Raw genomic sequence first — 20,088 nt, 5'->3', positions numbered from 1 at the left:
CGTTTGGACGCAGGGCCTGGCCTGGCATTGTGCTGCCCCCACCCAAGCTTGCTGCTCCTGCCTCCTCCCCCCTCGTCCTTGCCATCCATTGTCCAAGTCCATGCCTCTGCTCCCTCATTACAGCCCTGTGTGGCTGTTGTTTTGCCACTGCCCTTCCCGCCTGCCCGGAACAGTTAACTTACTGCCCCATCCACCTCCTCCCTACCCTCCATCAGAGTCCATGCACCAGCCCCCTTCTTCCTGCCCTGCATGGTCCGATGTGCTGCCAATGCCACCTCTCTCCTGCCTCCTGCCCTTCATGGTCTGTTATTCTGCAAGTGTCCCTCCTGTCTGTCTGGTATGTTCAGCTTGCTGCCCTTGCATAATTCCCCTCTGCTCTCTGTTGTCCATGCGCATGGCCCTGTCCACTCCCTATTGCATTCCATGGTCCATTGTGCTGAACTGCCATCCCTGCTTGCCCTGTAAGGTCAGTTTGGTGCTCCTGCCAACCTCCCTCCTGCCCTCTATTATCTGAGTCGATGTCCCTACCCACTCCTCCTGTCCTCTGTGCTCCAATGTATCATACTTGCCTCATGGTGCACTTGGTAAGAGTGAGATTTTGTAAAAAAAAAAAAAAACCTTGGGAACTAATTTTCCTCACTGACTTCCATTTAAGAAGAGGAGATTTTAGGCAGGAGGCAGATAAAATAAAGAGCTTTTGCTGTATGTTAGTCCTAAAATGGCTGCCCGCACTTTCTTGTTGAAGTGCTGGCAGCCCACCACATCTCACCAAGAGATCTGTTCTTAGGCTCCGCCCAGATATACAAATGTGGTCTTCTTTAAATATCTCAAAAACTACTGAACAGATTTACACCAAATAACAAAAAGGGTGCTTTCTGGATCATGAGCTCTCTTTCTGCCAAATTTGGTGCAATTTCGTCCTAGGGTTCAGGTTGTAGTCGTGTCTAAAATCTCTATGGGAATTAACATGGGAAAAGCAGTCCCCCCTTCATCCCTTCTTTTCGTGGCCCCCGCTTGACAGATCACCCCAAAACTTTCCATGCACAACAAGACCCTAGAGGACACAATTTCTTTAGAAAATGTTCATTAATATGTTCTTCAAACGGCACCAAAGATATAGTCAAGTCAAAAAAAGCTTTTCCTATGAAAACTAGGTCCTGACCAAAACTTTCTACTGGCGATGCCAGTAGGATGGATGGATATATATATTTATATATATAAAAACACACATATACATACAGTTATAGTTAGGAGCTGGTTTCCATAGAAAAGCATTTTTGACTTAACATGTAATTAAAATTACTTTATGTTAAAAAAAAAAAATAATAGAAATTCACTAAAATAAAACAAAGGTTATAGGGATGTTATAGTCAGGTTCTGAATTTACTTGCACAAAAGTGTATATGTTATGATTTGTTCTGGTGTGACACCATAGGTATGTTCTGTTGTGTTTTGTTGCCTTGTTGCTGCAAATGCTATGTTGTTCTGTTGCACCACATTCTTTTTTGATTTTGTGTTACATTTTGTGCTGTTATGTTTGTGCTACTGTATATTCGACTTTGAAGCTTTGTTGTTATATTGTGTTTTTTATGTTGTGTGGATGCTTTATTTTGATGTGTTGTGCATTTCCTGTCCCTTATATTGTATTGTTTTTTATTACTATGTTTCTGTAGTGGCGTGTTGTATGTTTTAATGTATTACCAATGTGCTTTTGTTATGTTGCATTCTATTTTGGTCATATGGTTGGGTTGTGTCATTCTATCTTGCTATGTTTTTTGTTTTGTTTTACTGTGTAACAGAGATATGTTGGTCTTGTTTTGTTGAGTTCCTTTATAGATTTAAACAAATACTGTTCTATTTTAAGTCAAATTTAGTACGTTACAATAAAGGCCCTATGAAAAACAACATTTGCACCACGAAAGGTAGCAACATATCACAACTCCTTAGGGACTCATTTACTAGTTGGCTGATGTGGGACAGCTGCTAAGAATAGCAGATGCCCTGTCCGCTTCGCTCATAGTTCTCTCAACCATTTAGAGATTGGAATACAGCAAGATTTCCAAAAGGCTTTGCTGCCGAAAACCTCTGACAAGGCTATCTGGTGGGCTGGTGGGCTACAGGGCTGCCCGGTCATAGACATGGCTGACCCACGCAATGTAGGTGGTGGCAACTGTTACTTTCTTTGGCTGGGTCCCCAAACACGATATGGACTTTTTGGTTTTACACAAATTCCCACTTTGGGAGGTTGTCTGTGTGAAACAAAACTCAATACCAGAAGGGTAAAAATAGGACATGCCCCCAGAAGGCCTTCAGCGCTGCCTTCAATGCATCCAGCAAAGTGGGGTTTGCAGTGAAGGTGCAGATACCAGCCAGGCCGGCAGGATCTCTAAATATGGCAGGCGGGCATTTCTCAGCTGGGAGAGCAGCGGCCAATGCCTCTGCTAACCCAGCAGACTGGTCGGCCAACCCACCACTGTTTAAATGAGCACATCCGGCCCTCACCTGGCTTTTCGAGCAGCAGTAACCCACCCCCCCTTCCCCCTAGCGCCTTGAGACCCGCACGGGTGAGTAGCGCGCTTTATAAATGTTAATGATTTGATGATTTGACTTGTGATCCGGACCCTGCTTTCTTCATTCTAAGCTCACAAAATACTGCTTCAACAATGAATTTCAACAAACACTACACCCATTAAGTAGAGTTCACACAAAGACTGCTACCATGATCCCAAACTCACTGAGCATTGCTTAGATCAATCAGATCAGGGCCCACCAAGATGTCTTCATTATGATATCACACAAACATAGCTCCCATCATGGGGTACACACACACACCGCTCACATCACTGAATACGTACAAACACTGTTTGCATCATTCGGTTCACACATACTAGGTTTCAATCACGGGTCCCTACTAAAGATTAATCTGAAGTAATTATGTTGTATTCCTGCGCAAAAAACTGCCGGTATTCCAGGCAATGGTGATTTCAGGATGAGAGGAAACAGTGGGATTCCATGTTTTCCTCTCTTCGAAAGTCTCCTTAGAAGTGCGGAGTTACAGCAGAAATCTGGTAGATTACCCTGCCTGATTCCCACTGTATTTCTACATTTTTCGGTCATTTCCACCTGGTAATTTCACCAAATTAGAGATGCTGGAATGTCTATCATCCTGAATTACCTACCAGAAATGCATTGCTCCTACATGCCTTGCAACTTACGAGACATCCATAAACACGCTTTACAGCCTAATAGGGAATTCAGCTCAAAATGTAATGGTGGTGAATGAGTTCGCACAAACAGCAGTCACAAACGTGAGTTTACACAGACCCTGCTTCCATCATGGGGGTCACACAGACACTGCTTCTGTCACTGAGCGCACACCCAGATTCTTCTCCCATCAGACCATTCACATCCATCACTGAGCTCATACAACACCACTCTTGTCATTGCACTCATCCAATCAACAACCATCATTGAGCTCACACAAACAGATCCCGTCAGTGAGCTCACAAGCACTCCCGGCTCGCATGAAGATGTCTTAGGGGAAGTTAACATACGAATCAAATCCCACTAAGGAACAATAATTGGAGTGGTAGAAAACAAGTCAAGAAAACCACAGAGGGCTGCCCAGAGGGAAACTGTCACGTGGTAGCAACTAGTAGGCGCTAGTTAAAAAGAACAAAGTTAAAAAACATTTTTTTAAAGACAAGCAACCTAAAATTGCTATACACATGAAGGGGCGATAAGGGGTGCAAAGGAAAGGAAAATCTGCAACAAATGACCCACAATGATTTTAAAAAATGTAAAGGGATTCCATAGGCGTGCGAGGTACGAAAAGGAAGATACTGATTTAGAGCTTTAATGTTCATATCTCAGAGATGAGCTCCTTCCTGTGCGGAGAGCTAAGGCGACCCACTTTCTGATTAGCCTCATTACCCAAAGCAGGCTTCCTGAAGGTTGGTATCCTTCCTCTTGCTTTAAACTCACACACGTCCGATGAAATACAAGGCGCAGAAGCAGTGCGAATAATCTGAATACACACACCTATTAAAATGCAAATGACGGCGCGCATTGATCTCCTCGGAGCCGGGCGCGCGCGCTGGAGACTTGATATGCAAAACACAAACGCACGGACACCACTGGCAGGCATCACAGCGACACAAACAAGCCGCCGGAATTTGGCTCACCGTAAATACCGACCTGTCAAGTCGGGCGCGAATAGTGTCGGTCACCGACTTTCAGGGTTAAACGCCCACACACCCACAAAAGTAATCTTTAACCCAAAAATGAGGTAAATCAGCCCAGACTGCAAGCACAATTTGGGGAGTCTTCTCTCATTACGGCCAGGTAACATGGGGAAAAAAAGCCTTGCAATTCCTGAAGTAAATAGTAAAAAGGGAGTGATTCGCTACATACGAGAGTGTGTGTGATTTATAGAATACACCGACACATTCTGAGAGGCTGAGACTAATGGGGAACACGGAGAGAAGAATGGTGGGGGGGGGGGGGGGTTCTGGAGCACCAATGTCCTCGCGTGCTGCAGCACCAACCCTGTCCCTCAGTTGGCCGCTGCTCCTCCAATGGATCTGTGTGAAATGAAGCCAGCCAATAAAAAGTTTGAACACTAGCTGACACCTTTTAAGTTTTTCTATCCGAGGTCGAAATAAATGGAGGTAACATGATTTCAACACTTAAAAGCGCCAACATTTCAGTTTGTCACCAAATCTGGTGTTCAGTTAACTTTGATATCTCAAAGCAGGTTTAAACACAAATAACTTCCACAAAACCGTAATGTTGTGATCAGGCAGGGGTCCCGTAACTGCACCGCTGTCCTATTTCTGCATCTGTGAATCAAACATACCTCGGGTCCGCTTGGAGGAAGGAAGTGGAGGTGATGGTTCCTCACTGTTTACCCATAGACAGAACTATCTATGCAAAAGTAAATAGCGGTGCGGGTAAATTATGCAGGGGACACTTCCAGAGGGAAATAGCAAGGGCCAGGCAGGGAATTACAGTCAGACAAACGGTGAGAGACGGAGAAGGGCGCAGCCTACCAATCTGTCCAGGGCACTGTATCATGCACATAAAGCAAGAAGGAATAGGATTTTAAACGGTCAGTGCCCTTTCCCCCCATTTGACCCTCACAAGATACCTTTCCCACCACATCCAGAAGAAGCATTATAATCTTTTAATGAGAAAGTGAGAGGTTTAGTCTTTAGGAGGCTAGACCTACTCTAGTTAATCCGAACACAATGGTTAACTAGTAGGTACAAGTGGAGGAAAGGTAGACAGTACTGGAAATTGAATTTCTAGAAAAGTAATAGAAGATACAGTAGAAGAGTGTCAATCAATCAATGGATTGAGGAAACATACAAAGCCTTCTTGAAGCAGAAAAATCCCAGACTTGTACTTTACATGCGCACTGTTAAAGACTTGGGTGCTAGAGAAATGCTTGTTAAGGACATACTGCTTTGGCTCGGTTACACATTTACTCACTTAATGACTTTTATCCACTTAGTGTGTCTTATCCAAAGCTAAGAATGATATCTACCAACCATTTAGGAGTCTTTTTGTTTTCAAATAAAATTGTGTTAGCTGGCATGGTGTGCTGAAGTGGGTTGTCTGACTGGAACAGAGCTCCTGTCTTAGGTATCCTTGGGGGACTACACAGGTGCGTATGGAGGGGGACTACACCGGTGCATATGCCATTGCATCTGCAGTGGATGGGGGCACCTTGAGTCTAGCTCAGGGAAAGGGAGGGTTTCTCCATCCCGAATTAGTAGCTTAGCTTAATATCTATTGTCTGTTGAAGGCTTGATGAAAAAGTTTGATGTCAATTTCTTGCAGTGATGTCACAGTATGATGCCAGGTTCCCCTACTATATTGCAACAATTATATAGCACTTACTGCCCCTATATGAGGCCCTGACCCGCTTGCCAAAATGGGTAGCAATACCACGAATAGGAGCAATACCACTGACCTGGTCAGTGCACTGCTCTGCCTCCTGTGGCTCCACCCTGTAAGTAGAGCCCTTTCCCTGGCTCCTCTGAACTCCTGACCCCTGTCAGGAGTTCGAGGCCGTCCTCCACCCGCAGGCTTCTGCCTGCGCTTCATCCCTTGTGTCTAGTGGGAGGGCGCTGCTTTCCTACTAGGCTACCTTCTGCCTCTCTCCTCCTTTTGCTTTAATTTGCTCTTTGCTCTGCTACTGTCCCTTAGTGCTCCTTTTCCTTGTTTTCTCTCTCACTTCGCTCTCTCTCACTTTCGCTCTCCCTCTCTCTCTCACTCCGGGCGCTGCTGCCCCTGCGTCCTGCCCCATTTTTCGCGCCGTTTTTCATCCCCGTCCCAGATGTCTTCTCCCCCCCCACACCTCCCTCCTTAATGGCTGCCGCTGCGTGGTAGGCTGAGCAATACCACCGACCTGGTCAGTGCATTGCTCTGCCTCCTGTGGTTCTACCCTGTAAGTAGAGCCCTTTCTCTGGCTCCTCTGAACTCCTGACCCCTGTCAGGAGTTAGAGGCCCTCATCCACCCACCGGCTTCTGCCTGCGCCTCATTCCTGGTGTCTAGTGGGAGAGCTCTGCTTTCCTGCTAGGCTACCTTCTGCCTCTCTCTCCTTCTTTTGCTTTGCTCTTGGCTCTGCTTCACTACTGTCCCTTAGCGCTCCTTTTCCTTGTTTCTCTCTCCCTGCTCTCTCTCCCTTTTGCTCTCCCCGTCGCTGCTGCCCCCATGGCCCGCCCCCTTTTCGGCCCACCCCCTTTTCGGCCCCCTCCCACTTCCCAGCTGTCCTCTCCTCCCTCCCTACGTAATGGCGGCCGCTGTGTGGCAAGCCCGTCTGCGCCCAGCGCCATGGCTCCCGTCCCCACCACAGCCGCCACTCACGTCTTCACTACGACGACGCCACCCTCCGCGCCCTCAACACCAGCCACTCTCCCGCCTGCCTTCAAGCCTCCCTGCAGACCACCCACGGACCCTTCTCCTGCTGGAACTGCACCTTCACCAGCCTCCACAGCCTCCACGCCAATGAACCACCCACTAAGGCAAGACGCAACCATCTCAGATGTATCCTCCACAACACCCGCTCCGTCCACAAGCACACAGTAGAGCTATGGAATCTACTCGACTCAGCCTCCCCAGTCATCGCCTTCCTGACAAGACTTGGATGAACCCCTCCTCAGTGCCTGACATCGCCATAGTCATCCCGGACGGCTACAAGATCACCTGCATAGACTGCTCCAACAACCCAGGAGGAGGAATCGCCATCATCCACAAGAACACCCTCAGGATCACGACCAACACAAAGACACCCTACGCACCGCCAAATACCTGCACTTCCAGATCCACACTGACCCAAACACCACCCTCCGAGGGACCTTCGTCTACAGGCCCCCCCACCCACAAAAGCAGTTCAGTGACTCCATTACCGACATCATCAGCACGCACGCTCTCGCATCCACTGACTACATACTCCTCGGAGACTTAAACTTCCACCTCGAGAACACCAACGACAACAACACCGCCACCCTGCTCGACAACCTCTCCAACCTTGGCCTCAAACAGCTCATCACGACACCAACCGACTCCGCAGGACACACATTCAACCCTATTTTCTCCTCCAGCAATCACATCTCTTTCAGCCACACCACCGAACTCCACTGGACAGACCATCGCTGCATCCACTTCTCCTTCAAGAAACCCACAACACACCTCCACCTACAGCGGATCCCCCACCGCAATTGGAACAAGGTCACCGAAGACCAACTTATCGCGACCCTCTCCCAGAACCCACCCATCGACACCACCAACACTGATGCAGCTGCCCGCAACTTTAGGCAATGGGTCAACACCTGTGCCAATACTCTCGCCCCAATCAAGAATCCCTCCAACAAACGCACCGACAGAAAGGCCTTCAGGTTTACCGCCGACCTCCACGAATCGAAGCAAAGCTGGCGAAGACTCAAAAGAAAGTGTCTACAAGATCAGACTCTGGACAACCTCACAGCCTTCAAAAATGCCATCCGCAGACACCACCAACTCATCCAAGCCGCCAAGAGAACCGCCTTCAAAGACCGAATCAACAACAACGCACACAGCCACAAGGAGCTCTTCAACGTCGTGAAGGAACTCTCCAACCCCAGCTCCAAAGACATCCCAAGACCTCTGCGACTCCCTAGCCTCCTACTTCCACCCCCCGGCAACCACCAACACCACAGATTCACCTCTGACCAACCTCCTGCTCTCCTGGCCCCCGTCAACAAAAACACCACCATTGAAATCATGAACACCATCCACTCCGGCTCTCCATCTGATCCCTGCCTTCACCACATCCTCAACAAAGCAAGCTCAGTCATCGCACCCCAATGACGGAAGATCATCAACAGTTCCTTCAAGTCCGCCACCTTCCTGGAGAGCTGGAAACACGCCGAGATCACCGTCCTCCTCAAAAAAACCAAGGCGGACCCAATGGATCTCAAGAACTTCCGGCCTATCTCCCTGCTCCCCTTCCCGGCAAAAGTCATTGAGAAGGATGTCAACAGACAACTAACCCGCTTCCCCGAGGAGAACCGCACCCTGGACCCTTCCGAATCCAGATTCCGCAGCAACCACAGCACCGAAACCGCCCTCATTGCTGCCACCAACGACATCAGAACCATACTGGACAGCGGCGAAACCGCGGCCCTGATCCTCCTGGACCCCTCAGCCGCGTTCAACATCGTCTGCCACCACACCCTACGCTCATGTCTCAGCAATGCTGGAATCCGCGACAGAGCCCTGGACTGGGTCACCTCCTTTCTCACCGGCAGAACCCAGAGAGTCCACCTCCCCCATTCCGCTCGGAGGCCACCAAAATCATCTGCAGCGTACCCCAGGGTTCATCCCTCAGCCCGACCCTCTTCAATGTCTATATGGCCCCGCTCGCTAACGTCACCCGATCCCACAACCTCAACATCATCTTATATGCCAACGACACCCAGCTGATCCGCACCAAGGACTCCGTCAAGACCTACCTCCAGGAAGGAATGAAGGCCATCGCCGAATGGATGAAGAGCAGCTGCCTCAAACTCAATTCCGACAAGACGGAAGTCCTCATCTTCGGCTCCACCCCCTCCGCATGGGATGACTCTTGGTAGCCTGCCACTCTCGGAACCACTCCAACTCCCACCGACCACACAAGCAACCTAGGATTCATCTTGGACCCCTCACTATCCATGACCCAGCAAGTCAACGCCATCTCCTCCTCCTGCTTCAACACCCTCTGCACGGTCCGAAAGATCTACAAATGGATACCGAAATCAGAAGAACAGTGACCCAAGCCCTCGTAAGCAGCAAGCTGGACTACGATAATGCCCTCTACGCAGGAACCAAGGCCAAACTCCAGAAAAGGCTGCAACGCATCCAGAACCCCTCCGCATGCCTCATCCTGAACATCCCCCGCCACATCATAGACTACGTGAAAAACCTGCACTGGCTCCCAGTAAACAAGAGAATCACCTTCAATCTCCTCACTCACGCTCACAAAGCACGGCACAACACCGGACCAGAATACCTCAACAGACGACTCTCCTTCTACACCCCGACCCGGCATCTCCGCCGACCTCACAACCGTCCCATGCATCCTGAGAACTACAACCAGCGGTAGATCATTCTCGCACCTCGCCGCCAAAACGTGTAACACTCTTCCCACTCACCTGCGCCAGACCAACGACCTCCTTACCTTCTGGAAATTTCTCAAGACCTGGCTGTTCGAGCAGTAGCAGCACCTGCCCCCCGCCCCCCCCCTTCCCTCCTCAGCGCCCTGAGACCCTCACGGGTGAGTAGTGCGCTTTACAAATTTCTGATTGATTGATTGCATGGCAGGCTATGTGTTTGGAAGGGGTTGTATAATGGAACAACGTATTCGGCAACCACGCATGCCTGAACAACACGGTCGGAACAACGACTGCATTGTTACCACGAATACCTTTACCACGCATGCCTTTACAACGATTTTTCGTTGTAAAGGCATGTCTAGTAAAGGCATGTGTGGAACGGCATGCGTGATTGTAACATGTCACCCCGCCCTAAAAACACAAATACTTCGACCCCCCCCCACCCACCCTAAAAACACTAACCGTCCCTAAAAACAAAAGTGCCCCAACACACCCCACCCACCCTGAGTCCTAAAACCTTCACGACCCCCCCACCTGCCCTAGAAATAACCGCTCCCAACCCGCCCTAAAATCAAAACTACTCCAACCCCCATCCTACCCCTAAAAAAAACAAAAAAAAAAACTACCCCCTCCCACCCCTGAAAACAAAACTAAACCGACCCTGCCCCTCAAAACAAAACTACCCTGACCCCCCCACCCGCAAACAAAACTACCCCAAATCCCCCCGCCCCAAAAAAGCAAACTACCCTGATTCCCCACCCACACGGAGCCCTAAAACCTTCCCCGACCCCCCACCCGCCCTAAAAACACACCCTCACCCCCAAAAATGAAACTACCCTCACCCCTATCAAAAATACCCCACCCCTAAAAACAAAATTACCCCAACCCCCACCCCTAAAAACAAAACCACCCGACCCCCCACCCCTGCCCTAAAAAACCAAAGTACCACAACCCACACCCCTAAAAACTACCCACCCTGAGCTCTAAAACCTACCCCAAACCCACCCCAAATATAAAATACACCCCACCCCTAAAAACAAAATTACCCCAACCCCACCACTCCTGCCCTAAAAACTAAACTACACCGACCCCCGTCCCTAAAATCAAAATTACCCTGACCCCCACCCATTAAAAAAAAATATATATATATATATACCTTCTCATACCCCTAAAAACGACCCCCCCAACCCTACCCCAGCTCCACGTGCGTTGTTCAGCACATGCGTTGTTCAGCACATGCGTTGTTAAGGCAGAGAAAAAGGGAGTCATTGTTAACGCAAGCGTGGTTCTGCTTGCGTTAACAACGTAATTGTTGTTCCGGATGTTTCCCTTTGGAAGGATGTTAGCTTTGTTTCGATCACTCAAAGCAATCAATGGAGGGGATCTGGGCAAGCGTCGCCTTCATTGTGCATTAGAGGAAGAATATTTCTGATACATGACTTGGTCTTGTGTGTCCGTCCAGGAATTCTGGGGAACTGTGGTTGAGGTTAAATAAAATGCACCACCTCAAAATGACTTGCACTCTGGAAATATGTCTGATGGCGTCCTTTCCAAGGCACAAACCGAAGAAAGTGGGGAACCTGTTTGTCGATTTGGCAGTTATCAAGTTGTGAATTGTAGAGGTATTCGGAGCTATCCATTTTTCAAATGAGTTGGGTAATATTACAGCATGACAAGCAGCTCATGATGTGATGGAATAGGATTACATCTGAGTTTGGACTTATTTTTACAGTTTAAGCTCTGCAGTATATTTGCAATCCAATACCAGGTTCCCTGAGTGATGCCCCAAAGCAGTGTGACATCACTATAAGAAGTCAAAAACTCTTCCCTTGTCTTGGCCTTGTTTTAACACATTGCATTTTACTGCTTTTTTTGGCCAGTCTCTAGTTGAAGTGCACTTACGCGTGGAATCAAACTTTCCAACAAAACACTAAATCCCAGAACTTTCATAATCAGCCAAGTATGCTTCATGCATTGCATTTAACATCACCCTCATTTTGTCATCGAAAATTGACAGATATGTAAATATTTGACAGCCGGCTCCATACTTCCCAATCCTAAAGATTTAGATGGTAGGCTTCCACTTTTCTGATAGCTGCAGCACCCACTCAAAATTCAAGCCATCCAATGGCTTTTTACGATGCCCGAGATGAACCGCAACCCTCAGCACTTTCCTGGCAGTGACAAATCTAACAGTAACTTCAAGTTGTAACTGCTATCGGAAATCTCAGGCGGACAGGCTCTCGAGTAGCCAATAACATAACAGATACCAGGGTGTACTGAGCCAATAGGAATCAGCATGAGGATGTAGGTGGGCGCTTGTCACTCATGATGTGCTCCACTCTGAGTTCCTGTGGTGCACGAGCACACAGGGAAGCTAGGACTGGTGATACTTGTTCTGTATGCAATCTGTGGTACAAAGATGGGATCTGATCTGCTGGTGTCCACAAAGCACCTTTTTGTGTGCAACTGTAAAGCATGAAAAGAACATTTTCATCATATAAATCGGGTAACAAAAATGCAAATCCAGAGAACGACTGCCTATTTGATACACTGTTTTCAAAAACACACCGTAGAAGATATGTTTTTTATTCGACCTGCGCAGTGACCAGAGGCGAAGGACTGCACATTAATCTAAACAGGGTCTAAATATAAGGCTTGCACACAGTCCTAAAGGGTGCCTGAAATAATCTCCTCTACATATGTCACTTTTTAAAAACTCTCCCCACTTTAGATGGTGGGCCACATCCAAGTTCAAGGCTATCCACGCACAGGCCTCGCTGTTTTTCTATCAGAGGATTCATACTACAGTCCCAGGCACTTGTAAGTGCCCTTCAAGAGAACCTCACAGCTCCCTACAATAGCCAACAGAGGACGAGGAGTTGCCAATTGGAAGCAAGTGAGTTCTGTTTTAAGAATAGTGATATGAAGCAACAGACAGCAGCAAAGGAAACAACCCACCAGCATCTATTCCTTCATCAACTGCATGTCCACAACTTACCACTCCAAAACCCTCAGTCCCACACGCGAGCAGTATTCTGGCAGGACTAGCACGTGGGTTATCAATGCTGAGTAGGACACAACACACCCTTGTTTACCACTGTGAATAAGGTTGGGGAATTTCAAGTATTCTCCAGGAAAATACTGTGTACATCATTTTCATTGCCTTGCTTCTGTCCACCATAAGTGAATATACTCCTGGTCTGAATGGCAGCGCAGTTTCACCCTCTCTTTTTAGGTCTAGGCCTCACTCACTCATTGCTGTATTTCGCCCTGGTAACTGCCCTCATTCTCCCGTTTCCATTTGTTACCCAGTTTAAAATCAATATGACAGCCAGTGTGTCTTTTTGCTGGTTACCTCATTAAACTATTGCTTACGGAGCAAGAAACTACCCAAAAAATTAGCATTTTGGGTAACAATAACTTTTACTGAGGCAGTTATTCAGGCGGCCTGCATCATTCATTTGGTAGTAAGTTCACTCCTTACCGACTATACAAGTACAAAATCCTTTGTACATGAGTTTCATTATAGAGCTGAAATGTGCCAAATCCTTACCTTGCGGCCAAGGGCCACATGTAGCAGTGTCAACCAGTCTTGAACTTTTATCAAACAACATGTTGCATTCTGAGTCTTCCAGGTTTACTTTTGCAAATGTGCGTATGAGCTCAACAATCCCAGCATGGAAAGTGCTGTTAGCTAAGACTACCAGCAGGCATCACACATACTTTTTTGGAGTCAGCCTCGGGCTTTTGGGAAGCTGCTGATTGAACCTGCTAGCTAGGAGATCAAAACTGGCTCCCTCAGCAGAAAACAAATTACCACAAACTCAATGAAAAGTGCATGGTTGCGTGAAATGAACGCTTCACCGTAGCTACAGCCGTTTCCGACTGACAACACAGCGCTGAAGTAAAGCTTTCTAGTGAGGAGTTGTGCTACTGAAGTTAAGGCAGGCCGCTCTGATCAAGCTGTATTAATGCGCCTGTGACCTATTTCTAATTATGTCATTTGAGTCAAAAGTCACCTTGCCATTTCCTTTGAATTTGGTTAAATATTATGTAATGATGCAATTTACTTTGTTGTCATGTCTCGGCCGCACATGTCATTTCCACTATGTTATCATTATAACAACTGGGGATTCTGAAACATGATAAAACACCTATTTTTGGTGACAGAAGCTGGCATGCGCGCAGCTTGTGTTCGCTGGAGCGCTGATGCACAGGGGATGCGGTCTGGCACTGTCCAAGAATCAAGCTGTCCATTAACTCACTGGCTTTCTTATTAGCGTGAAATCCAAAGCCCCTGAAGCTGCTCCGGTCCCTCAACCACTGAAGACTGATGAAGAGACTGAAAACATGCAGTGCCTATTTTACGGTCTACTCTTCGGCCTTCAGTGGTTGAGGAACCAACGCAGTTTCAGTGGCTTTGGATTTCATGCTAATGAAAAACCCAGTGAGTTAATGGGCAGCTTGGATGAACCACAGCAGTGTAGGTTTCTTACATTGTCCACCATTGTGCATTAAATCCTCGGATGATTTAATTTTTCGTATACCTATCTGTTGCGTCAACATTTCTGAATTCGTTTTCACACTTTCTGAACAGTGCACTAAAGTCTTAGCATTATTGCACATTTGCACGTATTTTAAGTGCACTGCCATTTTTTTATCCCATGTTGTGCAATGCACATTTAGCCCATAGCCTTGTTTTGAAGTTGGCACAATGAAACGAGAACCGATGATTTAGTGAAATTAGCCTTTTTCCCTACATTGCTGTATGCTTCGTCAGGATCTTCTTGCATTTCTCCCATGAGAGGAGCCTGGCACCTGGCTCACTGTTGCTTCAGTTGTATCTCGGGTCCTGCTCATTACATTGAGAACAAGTGTATAAATGTAGTGCCAAACCTAGCATTACAAGCTCCCAAGTGATCAGGGGTGAAGCTCCGGTCTGCTGAAGTGGCAAATGGCGCTTAGAATATTTGTGAAGCCTACTTGCTATTTTTGCATTAAACATGCGTTAAACTTCTATGAGCTTTCCCAAGTGTCCGTTTTTTTCTTTCGCACTGCTTACACCGTGATAAAGTTTCTTAGAGGGCTCTTTTGCATTTTCACCTAAAACAGATTTTGCTTGCAGTGGGCGAGAGAGCGGTCTTCAAAGTGGTGCCCTTTGGAACACTGTTCCAGCCAATAACATGGGCATCCGACTAATACTTAATTTGTAGAAAAGATAAGTGCAGAGCCCCAAGGTGTTCTTGGTAGCCAACTCCAACACTGCCCGGTCTCTACCCAATGCCTTTTTCTTCTAAAGCCACCAGTTCCTGTATCATTATCTACTCTTTCAGGTTACTTTGCACCTCCGACTGTCACTACATTGCGATGTTTTTCTTCCTCCTTCTTTCTCCCCTTTATTCTCAATGAAAGTCTCATCATGAAGAATGATTCCACCAGTGCATATGTTGGTCTAACCAACCCACTCCTTGGAGGGGTTGCATGTTATTATTCAAAGGTACAGGAATGTGGAACCATTTTCTAGTAACTGAGACTAGTAGCGGCCTACCCCAGCTCTTGGACCTGAATCCAGGTCTCTGATACCTAAACATATGGTATGTGGAACTTATTGGACATTCCCAGTTCAGGAGACCCCATGTAACTATTTCTGAGCGTGATTCTCGAAGCTGACCATACCGTCCTCTGGAGATGCTTATAGTTCAGTCAAGAGTTGGCCACTTTTTGCACTCGTACAGGCATTCATTACACTATGTGACAAAGCCTGAAGGCAAGACCAAATGAGTTACTAACTCATTTATTCAAACGGCCACTTTATTACTTTTAAAAAAGCGTATGTAGTCTCAAGTGGCCTAATTTATATGTAAGCATACAAGCCCTATGGTTAAGAAAAACATATTTTCCTCCGTATAGGGCCAAATTAGAGCTCAATGGAAGGAGTCGGGGAATGGAATGTTTTATTACCAACATATGCTGTGTTGGTGCTATGTAAAAATTTGACGTCAGGTGCATGCCTTAATCTTTATCATGCAGGCAAGGAGAAGTCAATGGAGCTATCTCCTTAGTGTGGTAACGCAAGCTTATTTGTTAAGCCCAAACACCTGCCTGACTCCAGAGTTATAAGCCACTTCACAACAGTAGCAGTCATCCGGGGGTAAAACCTACTGTATTTTTCAATACCAGTCATTGACCAGAGCCCCAGCTTTCAGCAGCTCTGAAAAAGCCCGTCTTGACTAGAGAGAAATCAGAGTTCTAGTCTCACAGCTGTACTGCTAAAAAATCCTCTCAGAGATGAAATCCCATTAAACAATTTTCTATCACTGGTCTGGGAAAAATGACTCCCGGTTCCCACCTATTAAAACAGAAACAAACTCTCCTCCAGCCAATCGTTTACTGCCAGTGTAATGGGTCATTGTCTCAATGGTAGGGTACCCAATATCTCCATGCCAGCAGGGACACCATTTACTAGACTCGGCGTTCCTATAGCAACGTAATGCATTGTGGGATCACCTCGAAACAAGATTTATAACAAGAAAGCCCAGATCTACAATAAGGTGTTCCTGGTTACATGGAGTCATCTGGTAACCTTAGTCCAGGAAGCGTTCTTGTTTTGTGAAATGTGGATGTCATGGTCAAAAGCCGGGTAGTCTTGGAGACTAGTGGATTCGTGAAATCTCCGGGAAGGAAGACTTTCATTGGTTTAATACTGACAAATGATGTTGGTGCTAGCCCTTAGGCATGGAGGAAGAGTTTAATTAGTACAGTTAGAGGAAAGAGTGTTGCAAACAGTCAGGAAAGATTCAAGTATTCTGTGATTGAACACGAGACAACTGTTTGTGTCTGGATAGTCGGATATTTCTGTATCAGTTTGTGGGGAACAACGTTCATATGAAGTTCACATGCTGTTTGTTGCGGAGTTATCGGTTGGCCATGGTGTTATTTTAACAGTTTGGTTATCAAAACTGCAAAAAGTGTTTCAGCACAAAATTGAATTTGTTTACAGAAAGAATCATGTGGAGGCTGATTACGAGTCTCTGTTGCCTGTGGATTACAAAGAGCACAAGAAGGGCACTGTGAAGCAGAGTGTAGAGTGACTGTGGTGGAGTAGTGGTGGCACTCTGTATTCTGAACTTCAGGACATAGACTTGAGGTGCGCAGAGTGGCGGAGTCATGGCAGTGCTTTGGTCAAGAAACATACGACTTGGGGATGGCAAAAACAGAGAGATGGGTCGATATGAGTACGTCTTGGCTAAAATAAAGGCTGAATTGGTGGTGGTGGTAAATGAGATAGCAGTGAGTGGGGACATGTTTTGCCATCACTAGAATGTTAACATGGTAAAATAAGGAATCTGCCCCCTAATGGACTCCTGAGTATCTCTAGCATTTAGGGAGACCAAGAGAAAGATATTTTAGTGTCTGCCAAATGATGGCAAGATGGAAAAACATGCAAGACCGCATAGAGTGTGACACAAGTGGCAAAGGTGCAAGACTTATTTTGCTTCCGTTGAATTACTGATCGGGTCATGGTGATGGAATCCAATTGACATAATGGGACCATTTATAATGCCACTGGAAAGTACAAACGTTGCCTGTTATGGTAAAAGTTGAGTGCAGAAACATTGTGGAGCTGGAAGATTAAAAACGTTTTTTTTTTTTTTTTTTTAGAGTAACAAAGGGGTTTGAAGATATGAATAACCTAAATGGTCTAGGTGGGGTACCCTGTGACACAGGCAATGGTTCTTCAATTGACCAAAAGCCTAGAGTGATAGGAAATTCTCAAAGTAATTTTGGAGGCCAAGTGAACCCTCAAGTGAGAATCTGAAGGACAGTTCTGAGGACAAGAGATGTTGTGAGGATAAGCGAAAAGTAAGGATAAGGCTTTAAGAATTTTGGGTCTTATTAAGAGTTTGAAAGGTCAAGACATCTGCTAGAAAGTAGCAGATGTTTCGTCTGCCATATTCAGAGTGCTAGTGACCTAAACATTCTCCTAATATGGCGCCATTTTTTTTCCTACTTCTAGATGTCCTGAATCCACCCAACTCTTAAAAAGGCCTTTTTTAACCTTCAAGCCCCTCAACATCTCACCACGCATGGAATAAATATTTTAATCTTTCTAATTGAGAATAGCATGGAAACTAAGCATGTTGCAGCTTGTAGACGACACATGAATCATTGAATACTGGTGGGGATTACATAGTCCAGAATGATTCAAAGTCGACAGCTAGAAAATTTAATTACTGGATTGCACCACTTATGCTAGTAAACCCTTTTTCTCCAACCTTAAAAATAACCATTTTGATTTTTCAAGTGTTGAAGCGATCTAAAGAAAGACAACATAGTATATACCACGACGTGGTATTAAGATCAGGCAATGGAGACAACAGATGAGCTGTTGGAAACTTGCACTGCAAAGTAATTGTCAGGAATATAGCGGACTAAACAAAACGTGCCAATGCATTTGTTTTCAAACAGATTTTTGGGAAATCCTATAAACAGCATGTTTTGTAAAATAACACTTACTGCTGCTTTACGCCTATCATAAGCATCACACCTGCAAGGAGCTTGCAGAACTAAAGATATATCAATGCGGAAGGAGAAGGTGGAGAATAAACTGTTAACTCAATGTAAGGTGAGGGATGGTTAAGTAGACAAGAGGCCATGGGGAGATTGCGGACAATAGGTCAGTATTTAATTTGAGCTGGTGACTGCAGGTGGGGCTGACCAGCACTTATTTAGGGTCACAGAGACTTATTTTCATCGTCGAACCCTCACTCAGACCAAGAGAGAGAAAGGCAGACAAGTATGAAAAGAAGGAAGGCTTCTGAGAAGAACTTTGTGCCCCGGCACTTATTTATTTACAAATTGAGCATTGCAATAGGTCATTGAAGTAACACGGCACAAAATGTGGGATGCTTTAAAATTCATTCATTATAATCAGCCCCTAAACTAATACATTGGAACATCATGTTACCAATAAATTATTATATTTCAGTGTAATGCTTTTACATGTACAGTAGACAGCACAGATCTTTTTAGACCATGCATGAGAGCTGGGGGTCTTCTCTGGGTTGGAAAGAGGTCAGCAGGGAAGTGGCATCACCGACGATACCATGGGCAACACCAGTGCCCATTCTGACTGGAGTCAGAAAATAAATGCTGAATTCGTTTGTATGATGAGGGTTTCCACTGGAGAGCACTGGGGTCAGAACTTACTCTGACCAGCGCCAGGCCCTGGACATCCCCCTGCAAGGCAACACTCTGACTTTTGGAACATCCAATATGAAAATGTCCCTTGGTGTCTGAGGAAGAAGTGCCAACAAGTGCACAAAAAGCAGCTCAGAAGCACAGACGAGACCTCACGTCAAGTATACAAGGAAAGTTCAGAAAACTTTAACGTAAGTTTATACTATGCACCGTCTGTTAGTCTCTACATGTCACGTGATCTTTTGAACCAAAGTGACTGCAGCAGGCTTTCAAAACAGATGCTGGTCTACAGTCTGAGATCACAGATGCATTGTACCTACCAGGAGATAGCGACACTCGCTCGTTCAACCATGATCCAGGAGGATGCAGGAATCTTGCAATTTCTAGGCACTGAAGCAAGATCCGCTTTGTCTGCTTGCCCATTACATTTTAGGTAAATGGTTTTTCCATTTATTTCATTTCTATCATGTACAATATGATTATGCCTCCTTGACTTGGCACTTTTAATTTGAAAGTAAAGCAAATACATTAAAGAGGACAGTGATGCAATACAGTTTGATAAATAATACATTAATGCACAAGCAATGTTTTTACCATAAAATACCAAACTTGGTTCACACTGGTGGCAGCACTCTCAGTATTTATTCATAAGTAAGAGGTATCTCGTGCAAGGTGACTCACTGTTCTTCAGCGCATTGGCCATCTCAGGTCCTCCCTTCTTCTTGAATTCTGGAAAGGTGTCTGGCTGTGGCAGCTGATTGGCAGTGACTAGCGCCTTCTGCATCTTTATTCGCCCCTCCAAGAGCTGGTCCCAGAGAGCTAAACAAAATGGAGTTAAAAAATGGTATGCATATCAATCCAAGGTTTATCAACAAGCACCAGGCACAATCCTTTCGTAATACACTTCAAAACAAGTGTCAATGTTGGAGGTCCCGGTTTCCACTCTAGGCACTGAGATCTATTTCATTTTCTTTAGTAAAACTAGTTGATGAGGATGGTGTGGGCTAGAAACTGGGAGCAGCCCCAAACCAAATCACTGCATTCCAGGTTTCAACTTTCTTCCAAACTCAAGACATGCCATGCTTTAGGTTTCCCATCTTACTTGCTCATGGGTATGGATTATTCACTGTTGTTTGTTAAAGGACACCTTAAATTCTACACGACTACCAAGATTGAGTGCTGTACAGCTGGAGCACTTTGCTGCACAGTAGTAGAGATACTGGCTGGTGCCATTTGCATTCT

At 46.0% G+C, this 20,088-nt stretch overlaps 1 protein-coding gene across 1 annotated transcript in view; it reads right to left on the bottom strand.

Annotated features, from left to right (window-relative positions):
• Positions 1-20,088, bottom strand: part of AATF (apoptosis antagonizing transcription factor) — a 406,709-nt gene that overhangs the window by 301,979 nt on the left and 84,642 nt on the right. The window contains exon 4 of the mRNA XM_069226568.1: positions 19,528-19,665. Coding sequence (XP_069082669.1) covers positions 19,528-19,665 — 138 coding nt within the window. The remainder of the gene's footprint in view (positions 1-19,527; positions 19,666-20,088) is intronic.

This window comes from Pleurodeles waltl, chromosome 3_2 (genome assembly GCF_031143425.1).
Source record: "Pleurodeles waltl isolate 20211129_DDA chromosome 3_2, aPleWal1.hap1.20221129, whole genome shotgun sequence".
NCBI lineage: Eukaryota > Metazoa > Chordata > Amphibia > Caudata > Salamandridae > Pleurodeles > Pleurodeles waltl.
Note: the sequence above shows the minus strand (reverse complement) of the source record. Positions and strands in the feature narration are given on the sequence as shown.